Raw genomic sequence first — 19,831 nt, 5'->3', positions numbered from 1 at the left:
AAAAAAAAAAAAATTGATAAGGAAAGCAAATGCAAAGGTTAAAGTGTTGGGCTAGAATAATGAGCGCCCTTGTAAATAACCCAACTGCTTCTCTTTTAAGGAGTGTTTCTCGTGCATAATCGGTTGAGGATGAGGCTTAAGGGGTAACCGAACCTAATGGGCATCCTTGTAAATGCCCCGTGTTTATTTAAGTTGAACCAGGGCCCGCGAACCTAATTGAGTTAGGTCGGGTCGGCCTAGATTAAGTAGAGTGGATAATGTCCAACAAACTTGTAGGCTTCATTGCCACTGGGCCTGGCTTGAAGTTGTACCAAATTAAGATTGGCCAGTTGAAACCACTAAGATCGGAGTGAGGCCCACTTCCAAGATGTTTCTATTTGATTACACCATATAATATAGGTTTCCCATTTGTATATATATATATATATATATATACACAAATGGGAAACCTATATTCTGCCAACCCCATAAACAAAAAACACCCAAGATCAGCCTAGGTACCCCAAATCTAGAGGCACAAGTCCCTTGGAAAAGGGGAAACAAAGGAGAGCCACAGAATGGTAGCTGTTGTTTCCAACCTTCTATTCCCTTGCTTACAAACGCCACGACAAACAAGTTGTACTGCACTCTAGCTATAATTGTGATGCCCCTCCCCTCCCCCCCACAGTACTCCTCATCCCATGCACAAAGATATAACGAAATGGGGACAAAGGTTGGTGGTGGTGCGTGGGGGCATCCGCATGCATGCATGGACAAGTGTTTCCCACTTTTCTAAGATTTCATTTTGATCAAGAGGAGCCAGCCGCGAAGTTGCGGATTTCAAATGGAGACAAAACGGGCACAGAGAGGCTCCTACCGCCAATGATGGGAACTTAACATCATGACACGACAACCGACAGCACCCCCACCCTCCGGCGCCTTTCTTGGCCCATCAAACCTCGAACGAGGCTCTTCCTCATGCCATATAATAAATAATATTATAAATTTATAATAATATTAATAGGTTTCTGATAATTATTATGAACACCATGTACTGTTTCAAATCCCAATAATATGCTTTGTCCAATCTTTTTTATTCTCCAAAACAAGGATAATCTTATATTCTCATCTAGTCATCTTGTTTTTAGTGAGTAATTTTATTCACTGAAGATTAAATTCACCCGTGAATCAAAATCTATATACAATAGATTAGGATTAATATAGCTACAGTCAGTTGGACCGACTGGCATAGGTTGAACTTTTTTTTATTTTAATATGGAACTTAATTAGTATGAGTTAGGGCTTGCAATATTTTGCAAGATTTGTGAACTTGATACGAATCCAATACGAAATTGACGATTTAAAGTTGACGGGTCTAACCAGTTTATCTAAATAGGCCGGGTTAGGTTAACCTATAGTTTTGTATTCACGAATCACGACTTAAACTATCTTGACAAACAACATTTAAGAATGACAATTTTTTTAGATAATTTGCAAATTCGATATGAACCCAACATAAAATTTGCGGGTTATAATTAAAAAGTTAAATTATTACCCTCCGTATATTAGCTCTTCTACAGTGTACTGATCATGACATGAACACCAGATTCATATACAGTATTCTTTGTACGCATTCGTAGTTTAAAACATAAAATAGAATCTAGCATTAATGTAGCTGGAATAAAGACACTTTAATAGAGGTCCCCAATCTACATTTAGACCTGCATAGTGTAAATTTGTACCAAATTTAAATCTTCAATTTCCAATAAGAACAACAGCTCTTTGCCTATCTTCCATTTTCACCTAACTTTACTGCAACACCGACTTCTTTTAAAACTCCCTGCTCATTGTGCTCAAGTCCCCTTCTGAGCTTCAGCAGTTGTATTTGACATTTGACACACTGGCATGTCTTCTATGCGCAGGACTTTATGAGACTTAAATGGTAATACCTAACCTTGACTAAAATTTCCATTTTTACGTTATATTGAAAATAAATTTTAAATATATAAAAGAGAAAATAAAATACATATTTTTAATCACTTCCTGAGTTTCTATTTTTATCTTTTACTTCCTTCAATTCATACGTCATCAGATGCTAGAAGCCTGTAAGTGGAAGCAATAAGATATATGTCTCACTCACAAAATATATATATATAGAGGTCCATTTCACGTACGTGGAACTCTTTTCTTTGTAACGTGTCCTTAAATACTGCATTATCCATGAATAAAATATGATTCAATTATTCTATCAAACCTCTTGCTCTTCTTTGTAAACCCATTTGGATTTATCAGGAATTTCAAATCTGGATTTAGACCTAAAAAATATCTGATTTTGGTAGTTTTTTGCCCCACTTTCTCTTCTACCACTGTACAACTACCTTTTAGCTTCATTGGAGTTAAGTTAAAATAGGCTTCGTTCATTGATACCCACCATGGGCCGTTACAACTTGCTTTGTTGAAGCATTCTTGATTGTCTTTTTTCGACTTCGAGAATACTCTCTAGAGTTATGGCTAGATCGTGGTCAAAATTGAATATTCTTTTTCGTCTTTTTTTTTTTTTTTTGGATTATGTTATTTTCTGTTTTTATAACTATGCTATTCGTTTGTACTTGTTTTTACTCATCTAAAAAAAAAACCAACCAAAAACAAAACAAACAAACAAAGGAGGTGAGAGATATAAACCATATTCAAAAAGAGTAACAAATTACCCCTAAAACTTTTCACCCATTAATTACTACCAAATTAGGGACCCATGTTCATGTGTCTCTAGCCATGACCGAAGAGACCGGCCATGACCACGGGTCCAACTGTCCAAGGAGGTATCCTTGAAGGTGGAGAATGCAATCTCAACACATAGAGTAATTTTATGAGGCTTATTTGTGTTCTATTAAGAATGATGTGATTATAAAAATTATCTTTGGGCTTGTGATTGATCATTATTGAATTTTGATTAAATGATGATTTTAATAGCCACTTCATTCTTAGTAGGACGCAAGTAGGCTTTCTAGAATTACTCTAACTTACACGTGCATTGATTAAAGTGTCGTTTGAACCCTATTTGACAGCCGCTATGCAAAATTTGTGGAACCCTAGATCCTATTCAAAAACGACTCAATCCCCATTCGAAAAAGACTACGACAAGTTGTTTTAAACTTAACTAACTTAGTCTAAAAACTTAAGTTTCCTCTCCATCTATATAAGCCTTATATGCATGACTTTTATAGGACATGTGATGCTATATTTTAGTGTTATTGGAAAGGAATAGCTTTTGTTAGTTTAGGTTTTGGCACATTCGGTTTGCATGTACGTTGTTGAAAATGAGCACCTCAACATGTTTCAGGAAGCAGATTCTAGAGGCATGCCTGGACCGCCAGAAGCCGGGTCTGGACACAAAAGCCAACAAGTTTGTTTTGAAGAGCAGGTTCGGACCGCCAGAAGCTGGGTTCAGACCTGATTTCTAGAAAATTGTTTTTTGATAAGGAGGTCCAGACCACCAGAAGCTGGGTCCGGACCCCATTTCCAAAAAGCCCTTATTTTATGAGATGTCCGGACATAAGAGTTGGAGGTCTGGACATCACTAGGTTACGCATATGTAACCCTAGCCATGTCCGGACCCCAGATTAGCCCTGTCCGGACATGGCTGCTGATGGATTGTTTATTCTCTCTTTAAACACTTTATTTTGCTTAGAAATAGTACGTATTTCAGAGAGCAAAATTAGAGAGCTTAAAAAGAGAGATATTGTTTTAAGTTTTATTGGTGAAGAGAAAATACGTGAAGCCAATCGGAGTTCCGGTGAAAGGAAATCTTTTAGAAGAATTGTGCCAGATGTTCTGAAAATGGCTACTGACGTAGAAGTCAAGTAGGTCACTTGTCGTGTGCAAGGAAGAGTCAAAGGTTTTGTAATTCTTCTTGTATTCCTTATTTTTCTTATAGTGGATTGATTTCCTGGGTTTGGTTGCTTTGGAGAAGTTTTACATTTAGAGAGTTCTTTAAATGGTTTCCTCTTCGTAACTAAATATCTGTGTTCTTGATTGCTTATTTCATATCAGTATTTGGTTGATCTTTTAACTGCTAGGTTAGATCTTTTTCTGTTCAATATTTGTGAAACACCTAGACATTTGGATAGGTGTTGTTTGGAGTCGTTTAAGAATTTTCAGCTTTGTTATTGAACCTAAAGAGTTTCCAACCTTTCCATTAATTGTTTCATCATCATCATTTAAATCATAGAAAAATCTTCAACTACTAGAGTTTTGGATTGTACCGGACAAGGTTTATTTGTGAAGATGATTCTTATTGAACTTGAGCTAGATAGTGAAAGATGGAGTCGTTTGTTGAGATTACATATTAAGTTTTGTGAGTTGCAAACGTTTTGTAAGTAAAATCAATGAGTAGTAACACAAATCTTCTATGGTATAGTAGATTAATGATTATACTTTTGAAGAGTTATACAAAAGGGTTCCACTTTTTTACCAAAATATTTGTTTTATGCTTGTTTTAATTTTGGTAATTTTATGTTTAGTAGTTGGATTAATACTTGTTCAATTTGTTGAAGATTGCGTCGTTAACAACTTGGATCTAAATCAAATTTTTCGGTGTTGATTTAAGAGACTGCTCTTCTTATCCATATCAAGTTTGATTGATTTGAACGTTTGAGATGTTATCCATTAATGGTGTTGTGGTTGGTAGGAGGGGTTTTATGTAAAATTTAAAGGAAAAAAAATGCAAAATCAGTCAATGTAGATTAATTATTCTGATAACATGAAAGACTAATAAAATTGTGATACTTATCATATTTAAGTTAGTATCACATTAACAGAATTTGTTAAATTAGTGGGTATAATTTGACTGTAGAAACTAATTTTTTTTTTTTTTTGGCATACCTTAAGAACTTTTAAGTTCATTTTGATATTATGTGAAGCTAATTATAAATCAGGTAAACCATAAGGACTAATGTTGTATTTTTTTTCCAAATTTTAATAATGGTACGGATTTTGAAGTTTCATAAAGCATCTTTGGATTTTGGAGCTCATTTATGGTGATATACTTTTGGTGGGCATGAGTGGCTATGGGCCATGGCTGTGATTTTGTCGCCAAGTAGGGCTGTAGCCTGTTGGGACCATTGGTGGTGGGGTAGTAGCTTTTTGGATGGTTCGATTTAGTTTTAGGTTTTTTTTTTTTTTTTTTTTTTTTTTCTGAATTAACTTTGCTTTGATTAGAGGAAGAGAATGGAGAAAAAAAAAAAAAAAAATTTATAGTTTACAATTTTTGGAATGACTCGTGTACTTAATATAAATTCAATACGAAATTAAATAATTAGGGTTGAATAGTCTGATCCGTTAAATTAAATTGATCGGGTTATGATTGATCAACATAGTCTTATATTCATGCCTTAATACGATCCAAACTCAATGCGATGGCACACGATATAATGATTGGCAATTTTTGATATGTTCAGCGTAAATCTGGCCGACACACGAATTCAATACAAAATTAAAGGGTTAGAGTTGAGTAGTTTGACCTATTTAATTAAATTGGTCAAATTATAATTGATCTAATATAATCTTACGATCCAAACTCAATGCGACAGCGCACGATGTAATGATTGGCAATTTTTGATATGTTCAGCATGAATCTGGCCGACACACGAATTCAATACAAAATTAAAAGGTTAGAGCTGAGTAGTTTAACCTATTTAATTAAATTGATCGAATTATAATTGATCTAATATAATTTTATACTAAAATTTTAGTTATATTGTAAATAAAGTCTATAGCCTTTATTTTAATTCTTTTCATGGACACACTACACATTCTTACATCTATATATTTACATATACAACATGTATCATTGACTTCAGATTCAGGCGGTATGCGAATGATATAACTAATAAAAATGTCCTTTTTTTCTTTTTTTCTTTCTTTCTTTCTTTTTTTATATATCTACATATTTTATTTTCTATAAAATTGTTAATACATTCTATGACATTTGGATTGAAAAGACAAAAAAAAAGCTCAGTTAAAGTTTGAATGGAATGAGAAGACTACTTTATCCGTTTTTTTTTTTTTTTTTTTGTTAAAAAGTACTTTCACGTGACATAAAAATAAAAATAATTTTCTGATTTTTGTGTTTTAAATTATTTATTAATGTTTTTATCCTTGTTTTTTTGGTAGAATGAATAAATAAAAAAGAGAATGTGTTAGCAAACGAACCCAAATTATCATTGTCTTTCATGGTTTTGGAATTATAGGGGCTTGTTTAGGCCTTTGAGATTAAGGATTCCATTGGACCCCTAATTTCCATTAAGGGTGCGCTCGTACGTAGTTCATAGGTGAACCGTGAACGGATTAGGTGCTTACATGCATGCATTCTTCCTAAAATATCATTAGGATCGTTACTCCTAAATTCAAGTGTTCATTTTTTATAATGACAGTAAAAATTACTATTAAATAAAATAACAAATATATATATATATATAAAATTTTTATTACCATGTAAAAAAAAATTAAAACACTTAGAAGTGTAAACTATATACTATGCTCAACATTTTTTCAAATTTCATATATGTGTTTGGGGAGACATGGCTCAAGATCCAATGTGTTGTGCTTTATGTTTGTAAAACTAAAATGGATGAAAAGTGGGACGAAGAAAGTCAATTTAAACAATTTCCTCCTTAAAGGCTGCCAATAGAACATTTGAAAATTGATGAGAGTGCTAAAGAAGTCAAGCTTAAGCACATGGACATGTAGCCCACAATTCTTTTTAAATATTGCAATCCCTACTATCACTATATTTCTATATTTCTTCATTTCTTCTGATTTTATCAAGGGTTTGTTTGTTTGTTAAAGCCTTTTTCTTTTTGGTATAAAAAAAAAAAAAAAAAAAGTAAAAAAATTTGTTTTGTAATGATTTTTTTTTTTATTTGACTAGTAATAAAAAGTTGATGATGCGATATAAAAAGTAAAAAAAATTAAAATGTTTTGACGTTGATTTTTTTAGAAATACTGTGCATCAAGAGTAATAAAGGGAAGAAAAACAATCCTTTTGGGTAGCATGTATCTTAACATATATCACATCAAATATTAACATTGAATTTTGTTTTCTAAAGATTTTAAGGATTCAATTAAAACCATCAATAATCTAGAACTAACAATCTTTTTATGTCCCATAATCTCATGGCTTATTTGTTTTGTTGTTTTCAAAACAAAAAATGAAAATTAAAAATAAATATACTTCTAAAAATGCATTAAAAACATACATATTTTATAAATAAACAATTCTACGTATTATAGCTCATCTCGACAAACTCATACTATAATGTTTATTGGTCCTTAAAATGAATCTCAATTTTTTTTTTTTTTAAATTAATAAATATTTAACCTTTCTCTTATTTATTTATTTTTTTTTGTATTCTTACACAAATTTTTTGAAATTGGTGCTTTGGGATTCGGCTTACATGCTGTTATTTATATTTTTATTTATTTTTTGACATGTTCGCATAAGAGGGGGAGAGGAATTCGAACTAGTGACATTCATTTTATTAAGCGTGGTCCCAGTTGATTGAGCTACCTCTTGGAAAATACAAATTTAATAAACGGTTAAGATTGAATTTTAAAATTGACTTACTTTTTAAATTTTTTAATATAAGAAAAAAAATGAAAAATATTTTAAAAAATTTTAACCTTAGATTTAGCATAATTAAAATGTAAGCCAAATCGGGTACGATTGATAGTGATTTTTGAAATGAGATGAGAAATCGGTGCTTTTATAGTGATTTTTGAAATAAGAATCGGCGCTGCCGCTGCCCACCATTTTAGTGGGCCCAAACCCACATCAGACAGAAAGAAAAAGAGCCCTCTCAAATCTCGACCGTCAATCCCTCAACATCACCCGCAGAAACTACAAAACGCACGTGTACGAACAGTCCAGATGCGTTTAGAAAGAAGGACCCAAGTATCCAACGGCCGAGATGCAGTTGGGTCCGGATACTGGAGAGGAGCCTCCCCCAAGCTCTCTCATATCCATTCTCTTTCTCTCTCTCTCTCCCTCCTTAAATGCATTCCTCTGTACTCTTCTCTCACCAACTCCATTGCCTTCTTTCTCTCAGAGGGTCTGATTGAAATCAATAGCTTTTACATTGCATATTCAAGTTCATGGGAAAACATTCACTCGAAAAATTGCAGCTCTGAAGAAGAAATGCCTTGGCTTCTGAGGATTCTGCTTCCCTTCACTAAGGTCTGTTCCCATTTTCCATTTGTTCTTCTTTTTCCCATTTACTTTGATGAATGTTTGTTTGGGTATTTTTCCTTTTATTAGTTTCTTCAATCTCTTATATCTGATACTAAAATCTTCAAATAACTGAATTAAAGTTTATCATAAATGTGTATTGGTGATGGTTTAGCAGAGAAAACTGTAATTTCTCTTTGTTTTTGTTTTCAAAAACCAAAATCAGTGCTTTTTTTTTTTTTTTCTCTTTGTGAGAAAAAAAAAATGTTTTGAAAATGCTAATCTGCAAAGCGTTCGGGAGAGTGTGGTCAGATCTCTGTCCTTTGCGCTGATACTTTATGGTTGGATCAAAATAATCCTCCTTTTTCTTGAACTTTACCTGCAACTTTTCGTACGCTATTGTTTGATATCAAAGGCAGAATCTAAATTATATTCTTACTGACAAATGGTAAAAAACTTTTTCTAATTTCTTTAGATTTGACCGTCGGTCCAAAAAGCTTACACAATCATTTTTTTTACTAACTTTTTTATTATTCATTAATGAAGCACTTTCTAATTATTTGCTTTTGTTTCACAATGATATCAAGCAAAAGATACTGAGCTTCAAGTCGTCTTTTTGCTCTTGGCTCCACATTGAGGTTCAACGAGAGACTCTGATTCTCAAAAAAAAAAAACAAAAAAATTTAAATGACTTAATTGGGCTTTTTAAAATAAGTATTGAGTAGGCTAGTTGTAATTCAAGTGCTTGGTAGAAATCAACTTGAAATAGAAGGGTTCCCAACAAGTTTTGTACTTCATTTACGTGGGACACTTAGGACCGTAACATGCTATCATGCACCGTAGTTGACATTGTCGGTACTAACCCAATAGGTTTTTTGTTTTTTTGTTTTTTTTTATTTATTTTCATTTTACTCATTTATTAATTAGTATTCAATAACTTAACATATGCCTATATATATATATATATATATATAGTAACAAGACATTTTCATCAAGCGTATAGGTTGTCTCCTTCGAGATTTGCCACAAAATTGCAACTCATTCGATCTCGTTTCGTCTGGTCTTATACTCGGCATAATGACGACTTTGATATCAAATGATACATATTTTAATAGAATTCACTCTTGAAAAACCCGCTTGCAAGGGTCCATGTGGTTTGTAAAAAAAAAACAGACATTATGGTTCATGTGGTCCGAGCATTTATTTTATCTGAAAGAAAAATTCAAATTATAGTCTTGATGGAACATCTCTCATGTTGTTGAGAATATATATTTTTTTAATAAAATAACATAATTACTGTAAGTATATAATGGTTCTTAATTGATGTAGGGCGTGGAGCACAGCTGTGGGATTGTCTGCTAAATCATGTTCTAAAAGTTAAGTGTTATTTTTCCAATCCAAAAGACAGACAAAGACAAAAAGGTGTTAAAAAATAAGAGCTAAGATGATGGGGATGAGGAGAAGGCTTGCTTGCTGCACCCGAGACAGAGAGATTAGCATCGACTTTGATGAGCAAGAGAGTAAGGCATCTCTCATTTTTTTCCTACTCACTTGGCCCCCTCTCTTCCTCACTGTTATAATTTCTTGGTAATGTTAAAACAAGAAGAAATAGTTTATTAGTGTTAACAAATATTAATTAAATTGAATCTTCCGTGATTTATGCTTATTAGTCTCACGTGAGTCATAGCTGATAAACTAATTTAGCAGTCTTATCTTGACCATCCGGTGCTTTTAGTTGGATAACGAACCTACCACATGGGGTGACTGTTGGAAAAGAAATATAAATACAGGGGCTTTAGACTTTGTCAGATGGGTGGTGGTGCTGCTCAAATATAAAAGTTGAAATATCATTTCCCATTTCAATTTGTTTGTTCTTTTGAATAAAGAACGAAGATGGATTTGGTGAATTGAAGGACTGAGTTTGAGGCTCATAAAAGTGGGGATTGGGAGATGTGTAAGAGAGCCCATCAATCCTTCTTAGCGTGACAGCCATGGCCCCATGACTGCCATGCATCTATGGTGCCTCTGTTCAATTTCTGAACAGAATATTAATGGTGGTGTACCATTACAATAGATTTCAAAAATTTTCCTGAAAATCATCTTCGAGTTAAAACACCAAAACATTCAACATAAAAGGCCTAGTCTCCCAAGCTACTTAAAATTTAATTTTAACATATTTTGAAATTTAGTATGACAACCAAAAGATTTTTCAATCTTATGTGTAAAACACCAGAAATTTTAAATTTGGTCTTTAAAAACCCATTTTATGTTTTTTTCTTTTTTTTGACATGCCAATAACATTGGGTAAAAAATTAAGCGATAAAGACACAATTTTAAAATGTAAACCAAAATAGAAAAGTATGCAGTTTTGGAAATTGTGGATTTATAAGGTATCTAATCCTTCAAGGTCTTTTTCTTTTTTTACCTGAGCCTAATTCTTTATGGTCTATTTTTTTTAACAAGTAATCCTTTGTGATCTATTTTGTATGGAATAATACTACTCATTACATTTATTTATTACACTTATTTTATATTGATGGACATAATGTGCTTTAGGTGATTTTTTATGCTAATCATTTAAAAAAATTACTTAAAATTTGTCACATCAAACAATATAAAATGAATGTGATAAATAAATATGAAGAGTAGCATTACTCTTTTGAATGTGGCTGAATGTGGCTATGTGCAACCCACTAGATGGGGTTATTCTATTCCATAATTTGACCATATTGACTAAAACAATAAATCATATGAGATGATGACACATCATTTAATAACTAAATTTTAATTTTTGAAATTTTTTTTGAAAACCTAGCTCTCCTGTAAATGTAATGTTCTGCTTCAACACAAATTCTAAGCCCTTTTTAACTCCATCCGCCACATGTGATTGTGATTGATTTTTCAAAGTGCATGGGACAGAGTCCGCAGAAATTGCGTAGCTCGCACAATTTATTTTGATTGACATTTGTGGGCCCTTATTCCCCACTAAATGAGACAATGAAGTAACAGGGTGGGGACACAAAGTCAGTGTTTAATTCAACTTTTTTTTTTTTTTTTTTTTCTTCTTGGAAAGTTAATTTAACTTATTATTTTATCAGCTCCACTGTGTGGATTCCCTCCTAAGGTTCATTCCTTTCCATTTAGTGTCGTTCCTATGTCTATGTGTTGCGACTTCTTGTCTTGTGCTTTTCTATATTTGTAATGGAAGTGCAACCACGTTCTAAAGATGAAGCTTCAAGACCTTTTTCTGTAGTTTCTTGGAAAGTTCCCTCTTGCTCTGGTCCAACCTGCATGGCCATGGAAGCATATGCTTTCTATTCACCTATTTATTCTAACTAAATTGTTATGTGCTTCTACCAAAATAGAGAGAAAAACTAAAAAAAGAAAGGAAACCAAAGTTTTTTTTTTTTTTTTGGCGAAAACATCCTTAATTTTGGAGCTATTAGCCAGGTCTCAAACTTTCGATCCACTCGACATGTATTAAAAAAAAAATAAAAAATTTGGTCCAAGTATTGGGATTATTAACACATAATCCAAGTGTTACTAGATGGAAGTCGATGGTTTTATAGTTCGATACCTTATTGTAAAAATGAGGAAAAGGAAAACTAACTTAGATATTATTGGAATTGAGATTATCACTCCATAATCGTTGTTGAACCAACAGCTATCATCTGAAATGATGTAATTATGAACTATGTGTCCTTATATATGTCATGTACTTTATTTTGAGTGATAACCTACGTCACATTCTGGTATGAACCTTGTTGGACTGTTGCAGCAATATCTGTAATGGTTTATAGACAGTATTTATTAAACAATTATATATTTTATCCTCTTTCTTGTTCAAAACATGAATTTTTATTAACAATTTTTTCCTCCAAATATGCAGATGTGCCTTGAGATAATGAGAGCATAAACATGTAAATAAAAGGCAGCATTGTGTTTTAAGATGTAAACTTCTTTTGAGGGCCTGTGACTATTAAATATGCTATGATGACTAAGAGAGAGCCAAAACAGTGAAAGAGGCAGACGATGAGAAAATTTAATCAATTTTGGAATAAATAGCCAGACCAGACGCACATAATTTACTTTGTGATGCCAACCAATGCTTACTGATAGAATCTTCAGCAAAAAGTCTCTAGAAGAATTAAAACTTTTATATTCAAGTGTTTTTATTGCTACGTTTGTAGTTTAGCATTTATTTTTTTACTCTTATCATTTTTTATTTTTTTGGAGTATGCCTTGTTTAGTTGCAAGCGCATCATTTATATGTTGAGAACCAATGAGCATTTGTATGTCCTGTTCCAAAGCTGTCAACCGTGTTATATTAAATTTGTTCTTTATGTTTTTGGTCTTTATTGTTTGGTAAACTAAAACAACTTCTTCACCTTCCATATGAGCTCTGACACAACAAAAACTATAATGGAATCTTTCAGGAATAATGACATACAATGGCCTTGAGAGTTGCATTCTCAATAATCAATCTTATGAAAATGAAAGCAGAACAAGCAGAGGGGATGAATGTGTAACCGACTCCTTGGACGATGGTGGCTCAAGCTGCTCTTCCAGCAAAGATGCTTTTGGATCATTTTCTTCAAAGTGGTTGACAATGAAGAGGGATGAACAGAGTTATGATGAATGGGAGCTCTCAGAAAGCCCCCAACATTTTTATGTGAAAGAGAAACCTGCTTATGCCATTCAGTTTTCAGATGTGGAGGCAATGAAAGAAAAATTTGCAAAGCTGTTGTTAGGTGAAGATGTTACAGGAGGATGCAAGGGCCAAACCACTGCTTTAGCTTTGTCTAATGGCATCACAAATCTAGCAGGTATGAAAAGGTTCCGTTTGCTTAATAGAAATAATTAGTTGGATATGCTTTTTCCCTTACTATAGTTTCTGGATTTGCTTCAAGTATTTTTATATTTACAAGTGTGGGATACTTGTACTGCATTACATATCTCTGTGTCATATGGAGGTGTCAAACTCGTGAGATTAGAATTCTAAATGTACTAGTACCCAAGGAGTAGCTTAATTGGCTGGAAACCACGCCTCATGAAGTGGAAGTTACTAGTTCGAATCCCCCTCTAGTGTGAACATGTCAAAAAAAAAAAAAAAAAATTCTAAATGTACTAGGGTAGCTAATAGCATCTTATTTTCAACATTTGCGAACAGTGTAATTAATCTTTGATGTTCATATGTTTTCGAAGTGATTGTATCAGTAAGTAAAAACAATATTCAAGTTTTTCCTAAATAAATGATTGTGAGAATACAATAACAAGCCTTTGATTGAACAGAAATTTATTATGCTAAATACATATAATCTTTCCTATCAAACTCAGACTGTTCAAAGCAGTTTTTTTTTTTTTTTTTTTTTTAATTAATTAATTTATTTTTATTTTTTATATGTTGTCATCAATATTTCTTTATCTATTTACTTTTTCCTTCTTGTGGGTAGCATATAATGCCGGACCATTTTCCTTCTATCACTAACTTGGGGCCCTAGCTATTCCTTAGAAAACTTCTTCTGTTTTAATAATGTAACCTATGAGAATAATTACCTTTTCTCTTGACTATTTAGAATAATATAATAATTGGATTTTCAGCGACGGTTTTTGGAGAGTTGTGGAAATTAGAACCACTCCCTGAAGAAAGTAAGAGCAAATGGCGAAAAGAAATGGACTGGTTACTCTCCCCTACCAACTATATGGTTGAGTTAGTTCCTGCGAAGCAAAATGGTGCAAATGGCCGGACCCTGGAGGTATTTTCTATTTCAATTGGACAGAAGAATAAAGCAGTACGGATTTTACTTATGGTGTGATTTGGATTCGACATTTATTTTGCAGATAATGACACCAAAAGCCCGTGCTGACATTCACATGAATTTACCGGCACTTCAAAAATTGGACTCTATGCTTATTGTAGGTGATCTCTTCATTCCCATTATAATCTAGAGAAGTTTTTATGCATCAATGTATTACTCAAATTAATCTTAATGGTTTTTCATGTTACAGGAGACGTTAGATTCAATGGTGAATACTGAGTTTTGGTATGCAGAAGGAGGTAGCCGGGCAGAAGGAAGGAATAATAGCGGCCGGCAAAGTAAGAGATGGTGGCTCCCATCACCTCAAGTACCAAAGACGGGGCTCTCTGACACTGAGAGGAAGAAATTGCTTCATCAAGGAAGAGTGGTACATCAAGTATTCAAGGCTGCCAAATCAATCAATGAAAATGTTTTGCTTGAGATGCCTGTGCCGGCCATTATTAAAGATGCTCTTCCCAAGGTAATTAAACTCTCTCCCATTTAAAACATTCATAATTAATCTGCCTTTCTGATATTAAGCTATGATGAGAGAGCTGGGGAAATCCTCATCTTTGATCCTTGCCAAAAGTGGGTTCACATGCAAAGCTAAAGTAGACTGAAGCTTTTAGATTGAGCTAGCTAACCTTGACACATCAAACTGAAGTGGGACTTAGTATGCATGCTTCTGACTTGAAAACTGTCTACATCATCTGATCATCACTGCTTATGATTAAACTTACACATGAAATTTCAAAATTGTAATCCTCATTGTGGTGCTATGACTTATAACGGCATTTGTATTTATGTACTTGCAGTCTGGGAAGGCAAGCCTTGGTGAGGAACTCTACAAGTTGTTGTTTGCAGAATCAAGCTCATCTGACGAGATACTCAATTCTCTTAATTTGAAATTTGAACATCGTGTTCTCGAGGTCATTAATAGGTTGGAAGCTGCTATATTTGCTTGGAAAGTGAAAGTTACAGAACATGTTGGTGGTAAATCCCCAGTTCGAACATCATGGTCCTTCATAAAGGATTCAATGTCTGAGATGGATAAGATGGAGTTATTGTTGGACCGGGCAGAAGCCCTTTTACATCACCTCAAGATCAGATATCCAAACCTTCCCCATACATTTCTTAATGTTACAAAAATTCAGTATGGCAAGGTGAGTTATCACGTATTCATGTCCATTCTGCCAATTTTCTCAAAACATCACTCTTCATCCCCAATTTTTTGGCTTTCTTTGTTCTTCATTGAGATATTTTTGTTTCCGCCATACCAGATTGATTTCTCTGCTATCATATGTATTGGTTGTCATTATAATGGTACTCATATTTACATTGACCTTCACCTGGGTTATCTAGTTCATAGTCTAGCAGTAGTGGACATCTACTTCTATCTACAAAAAAGAGGGCAAAGAACAAAAGGAAAAGTAGTTGCATTTTTTTATCTTTTATATCCATGTTTACCCTAGAAAATTCTTTTGACATGGATAAACTGTCTTAATCAGAAGTGACCTATACAAATATATTTTTGTAGAGATTTGGCAGTAATTTTCCTTATCAATTCTTGTAGGATGTTGGACATTCAATTCTGGAAGCATATTCCCGTGTTCTTGGAAACTTGGCCTATAGCATATTGTCTAGGATAAGAGATATTTTGGAAGAAGATGGTTTGAGCAATTCAAATTCACCGGTGGCAATGCCTTACTTCTCTGGTATAAATCATTGTGAAACTTCAGCTGTTGATATAGATGTAAGGCACTCGTTGATTGATCAGATGAACCAGGTGCATGGAAATTATTGTGACTCTAATTCAAGCAGTACTTGTGATTTGGAATCTTCATACAGTGATGCCAAAGCAAGTTCGGTAGCTACAACACCAAGTTGGAATAGACTATGGTGCATCGATAGAGAGGCTTGTGTAAGTGTGTCTCCTAAAAATTCACCTTGATAAAAATAAAAAGAAAAAAAAGAAAAAAAGGAAGCATGGTCTTCAATAGCTTCTTTTTGTAAAGATCATGGCAAACTTTGAATGTACTGCTTGGAAATATATAGCAAAGTATTAACTACGCATATGGTCCTACCAAAATCTAAACTAAGCTAATATGATTTCAAATGCTTTAAAATGCGATATGTATCAAAGGACATATAACATATTTATTGAAGACATTACTCTGAAGTACAAATATGTTTTCTACTTCCACTACAAAGTTGTCTGTGTGAATCACCAATACTTGGAGAGCATTTCGAAACATGACTCAATGTATTTGTCCACAGCTCTAAAATAGATTTGCCTCCAATTCTTTTTAATGATTAGGATCCCAAAGAAAACCCAAAATCCAAATGCATAAGAGACAGCAACAAATGCGTAAAAGAATAAAGGACTATCAATTATTCTAGTCTCTTCCCTTTCATCCTCATGTTCAGGTTCAAGCTTGTTTGTGGTTGAACAATTTTTTGGCAAAGGGACTCCACAGAGATCTGGATTGTCATCATAGGATTGCGTCCCGAAAGTTGAGAACTGCCGCTCAAATGGGATTCTTCCTGAAAGATTGTTACTTGCAACACTAAATGTAGATAGAGAAGTGAGTCCAACCAATTCATAAGGGATTCCCCCAGTCAACTTGTTGTGGGAAAGATCCAAGTTCTCCATGTTTTTCAAGTTTCGGAAAGAGTTTGGAATGGGGCCAGTTAAAAAATTATTCGACAAGTTCAAGGATCGAAGCTGTAACAATTCTCCCATTTCAGAAGGAATGCTCCCTATCAATTGGTTAGATGACATGTCAATTAAAGACATCAACGAGAGTGGGATACCTTGGAAAGTATATACCTCATATTTTATTCGCAAGGACATTTGAATTTGCAATTTCTTGTCTTGCCCATTTGGATATTCAATATCGTCATACAGAGGATTCTGTACTGTGTAATAGTTCGAGTCAGTAGAGTTTGGAGAACTCTTCTTCCAAAATGTAATGTTGTCAAGGCATGAGGGAATACCTCCTGAAATATGATTATTAGAGATATCGAAAACTTGCAGACTTTGCATTCCACACATTCTACGGAGTAGGTGACCTTCAAATCGATTTCCACTTAAAAGAACAGCCACCAAGCGAGGATGATCATACAACCACTTTGGAATATTACCAGACAAGTGATTATTTCCAATATCTAGGATTACCAAATTGGGACTGTTTGATATGGTGGGTGAGATCATTCCTTCAAATTGATTGCCGTTGAGTTGTAAGCTTTTCAACTTTGTCATGTTGGAGTCCCTTGGGAGGATTTCTCCTTTCAATTTATTGTTTGATAGATTTAGATATACCAGTGGGGTACCATCTCTAGTCAAACCTCGAGGTATTGTACCTGAGAGCTTGTTATTAGAAAGGTCTAATATCTCAAAAGACAAATTACCAAAAGACGAAGGAATGATGCCCTCTAATGCATTTGAGGACATGTCAACATAATATAAGTCTGGAAGAAGATGCCCAATATTTTCAGGAAGAGAACCTGTGACATTATTTTCTGATATGTCGAAGGCGATAAGTGATGAAGTTTGATTAGCAAAGCAACCAAAAGAAAGAGAGCCATCAATTTGGTTACTTCTCAAGGATAAAACTCGGATACTCCTGTTGAATAGTAGCTCACAAGGTACGCTTCCCTCTATTAAGTTGTGAGACAAGTCTAGCCTGAGCAAGAAAACTTGGGTGGAGATGAAGCTTGGGAAAACATGACCATTCTTCTTGTTGAGGCTGCAGTTTGCCAAGTTCAGATATGATAGCTGAAAGGTTGGAACCCATGAGGGAGACTCGGTTTCAATTTCCAAATCTTTGTTGCTTGAAAGATCGAGGTTCATGAGTCTTGAAGCATTGGCAAAAATAGAAAATGAGATTACCCCTTCTAATTGATTGCTAGAAGCATACAAAAACATAATCTTGCTTTTTTTGGAGAATATTGATTGAGGTAAATTACCATGAAAGAGATTATCCGAAAGATCAAGGGATTGGAGACTTGAAGTATTGTCAAAAGTAGAAGATGATAAAACCCCTTCTAACTGGTTGCTCGAAACATCAAAATCCCTAATCTTGCTTTGTTTGGAGAATATTGATGGAGGTAGATTGCCATGAAGGCGATTATTTGATATAAAAATCACTTCAATGTTTTCAATCATCCCAAGACAGGAGGGAATAATGCCTTCCAATCTATTATAATCAAGATCCAGCATCCATAGATGTTTTGATCGCTTTAGTTGGCAAAAAGCTGCAACAAATTAAGTGAGTTTGAGAAATGAGTTCCTATTTGGGTACATATATGCTTAGAAGACATAGAATTAAAATAGAATTAAAAATGGTAGGAGTGACTAGCGAGTAAATATTTCTCTAAAAGAAATTTAGTCTAACTAGTTTTAATTGCTAAAGTATAAGAAGCTAGCAAGAGTAATGCTTGACTTCGCACTAGATTTTGACACTAACTTTACACGGGTTGATATGTGGCATGTTTTAAGTGGCTAACACTTTTGTTATTAAATTGGCTAACATGAAAAGCCATTTATAACATGTTACATCGGTTGGTGTAAAGCTGGTGTAAAAATATTTAGTGCAGAAGAGTAGCATTACTCTAAGAAGCAAATACAACAACACAAAAATAATGAAATTTTGCACTTCATGTTACATCTTTGCAGCATAGGTTAATGAAATTTTATGGCATGCAATTAAAAAATTTGAGAAATTATGTGAACTTGTGTGTTTAATGTGAATATTGAGGAATAAGGAAATTCAGATAAACTATATATATACCAAATAAACAAAAAAAATTAAGTGTGTGATAATTCGCTAGCTAGTATTTGAAAGCAAACGATCGATGTATTATTAGGCTTAATTACCAGTTGGAACTCTAAAAGTAGGATTCTCTGCAAGATGTCATGTATGGTGTAAGAGTTACAATTATATATTGACCATATGTGATGTATAAAATTATAACATTTCATTTGGAATTTCAGAAATTAGCCAATATGAATTGAGGCGGAAGTGAGAGAGCAAATAAAATTAAATGAAGTAAGTAAGAGTTCTCACGTTGAAGCCCTCCTCCAATTTGCATGTTAACAAGAGATAGAGCTTTCAGTTCATCAAATAAGGTGAACAAGGTTACATTTGGATACCATGTACTACTTGGTGGTGCCCTGCCGTAGCCGCCCAAATGTATTGAGCTAACTCCCCCATTTGTACCGCGACAGTTAATTTCCCCTGCTTCACAACAGTCTCTTCCGTCCCAGCCAGCAAAGGCGAAACCATTTGTGGAGTTTCTCATCTCCAAGAGAGCTCTCGTCTGTTCTTTGCTGCATCCATCACCACAAGCTAAAGGAGAAAAGGCGATAGCAGTAACCCACAGCAAAAATACATTTTCAGCAAAACAATTCTTCATTTTCGAAAGGTTGTACGTATATACGTGCATCTTTATCATCATACTCATGCCTTTATATATATATATATATATATATATATATATATATATATATATATATAATGTGCTCAAACGAGGCCCGGAAGTCTTGAATAATCCACGCGTTTTCAGGAGAGTGGTCTGTCTGTATTAGAAATAGCTTGGAAATTAGAGGCATGCTTTAAAAGCAATGGAAATTCAATGGAAGATGAAGGAATAGTATGTCTAATCAATCTGTGCTTTCTCCAAACCAAGAAGCACGCCAAGCTTTGCCCACTCCAAACCAAGAAGCACGCCAAGCTTTGCCCACTCCAAACCAAGAAGCACGCCAAGCCTTGCTGAAAAGTAGTTCACACTTGAGTTGTGGAAAATGGGAGAAGAGGAGACCCACTGC

At 34.0% G+C, this 19,831-nt stretch overlaps 2 protein-coding genes across 2 annotated transcripts; one reads left to right on the top strand and one right to left on the bottom strand.

The window, feature by feature from the left end:
* The first annotated feature begins 8,010 nt into the window (after positions 1-8,010).
* Positions 8,011-16,070, top strand: LOC132176205 (rop guanine nucleotide exchange factor 14). The gene is made up of 8 exons (XM_059588342.1): positions 8,011-8,212; positions 9,533-9,723; positions 12,640-13,029; positions 13,805-13,959; positions 14,045-14,119; positions 14,213-14,482; positions 14,817-15,164; positions 15,575-16,070. The coding sequence occupies exons 2-8, from the start codon at positions 9,648-9,650 to the stop codon at positions 15,950-15,952; spliced, it is 1,692 nt and encodes a 563-aa protein (XP_059444325.1). The 5' UTR covers positions 8,011-8,212; positions 9,533-9,647; the 3' UTR covers positions 15,953-16,070.
* A 92-nt stretch (positions 16,071-16,162) lies between these two features.
* On the bottom strand, positions 16,163-19,419 carry LOC132174068 (receptor-like protein 14). The gene is made up of 3 exons (XM_059585777.1): positions 19,071-19,419; positions 18,150-18,258; positions 16,163-17,999 (listed from the first exon to the last, which is right to left on the bottom strand). Exons 1-3 carry the CDS (start codon positions 19,417-19,419, stop codon positions 16,226-16,228), a joined length of 2,232 nt encoding a protein of 743 aa, XP_059441760.1. The 3' UTR covers positions 16,163-16,225.
* Between the last annotated feature and the right edge of the window lie 412 nt (positions 19,420-19,831).

Source organism: Corylus avellana, chromosome ca3 (genome assembly GCF_901000735.1).
Source record: "Corylus avellana chromosome ca3, CavTom2PMs-1.0".
In the NCBI taxonomy this organism is placed as follows: domain Eukaryota; kingdom Viridiplantae; phylum Streptophyta; class Magnoliopsida; order Fagales; family Betulaceae; genus Corylus; species Corylus avellana.
This window is presented reverse-complemented; position numbering and strand designations above follow the sequence as displayed.

Bases quoted from the DNA above. Each gene is read 5' to 3' on its own strand.
- LOC132176205 (XM_059588342.1), top strand. From the start codon at position 9,648: ATGATGGGGATGAGGAGAAGGCTTGCTTGCTGCACCCGAGACAGAGAG. The intron at 13,030-13,804 runs GTATGAAAAGGT...TTGGATTTTCAG, and splicing joins TGGCATCACAAATCTAGCAG to CGACGGTTTTTGGAGAGTTG. The intron at 14,483-14,816 runs GTAATTAAACTC...ATGTACTTGCAG, and splicing joins TTAAAGATGCTCTTCCCAAG to TCTGGGAAGGCAAGCCTTGG.
- LOC132174068 (XM_059585777.1), bottom strand. From the start codon at position 19,419: ATGAAGAATTGTTTTGCTGAAAATGTATTTTTGCTGTGGGTTACTGCT. The intron at 18,259-19,070 runs GTGAGAACTCTT...AATTTGTTGCAG, and splicing joins AATTGGAGGAGGGCTTCAAC to CTTTTTGCCAACTAAAGCGA. The intron at 18,000-18,149 runs GATTTTTATATC...AAGTCTCCAATC, and splicing joins ATGATTGAAAACATTGAAGT to CCTTGATCTTTCGGATAATC.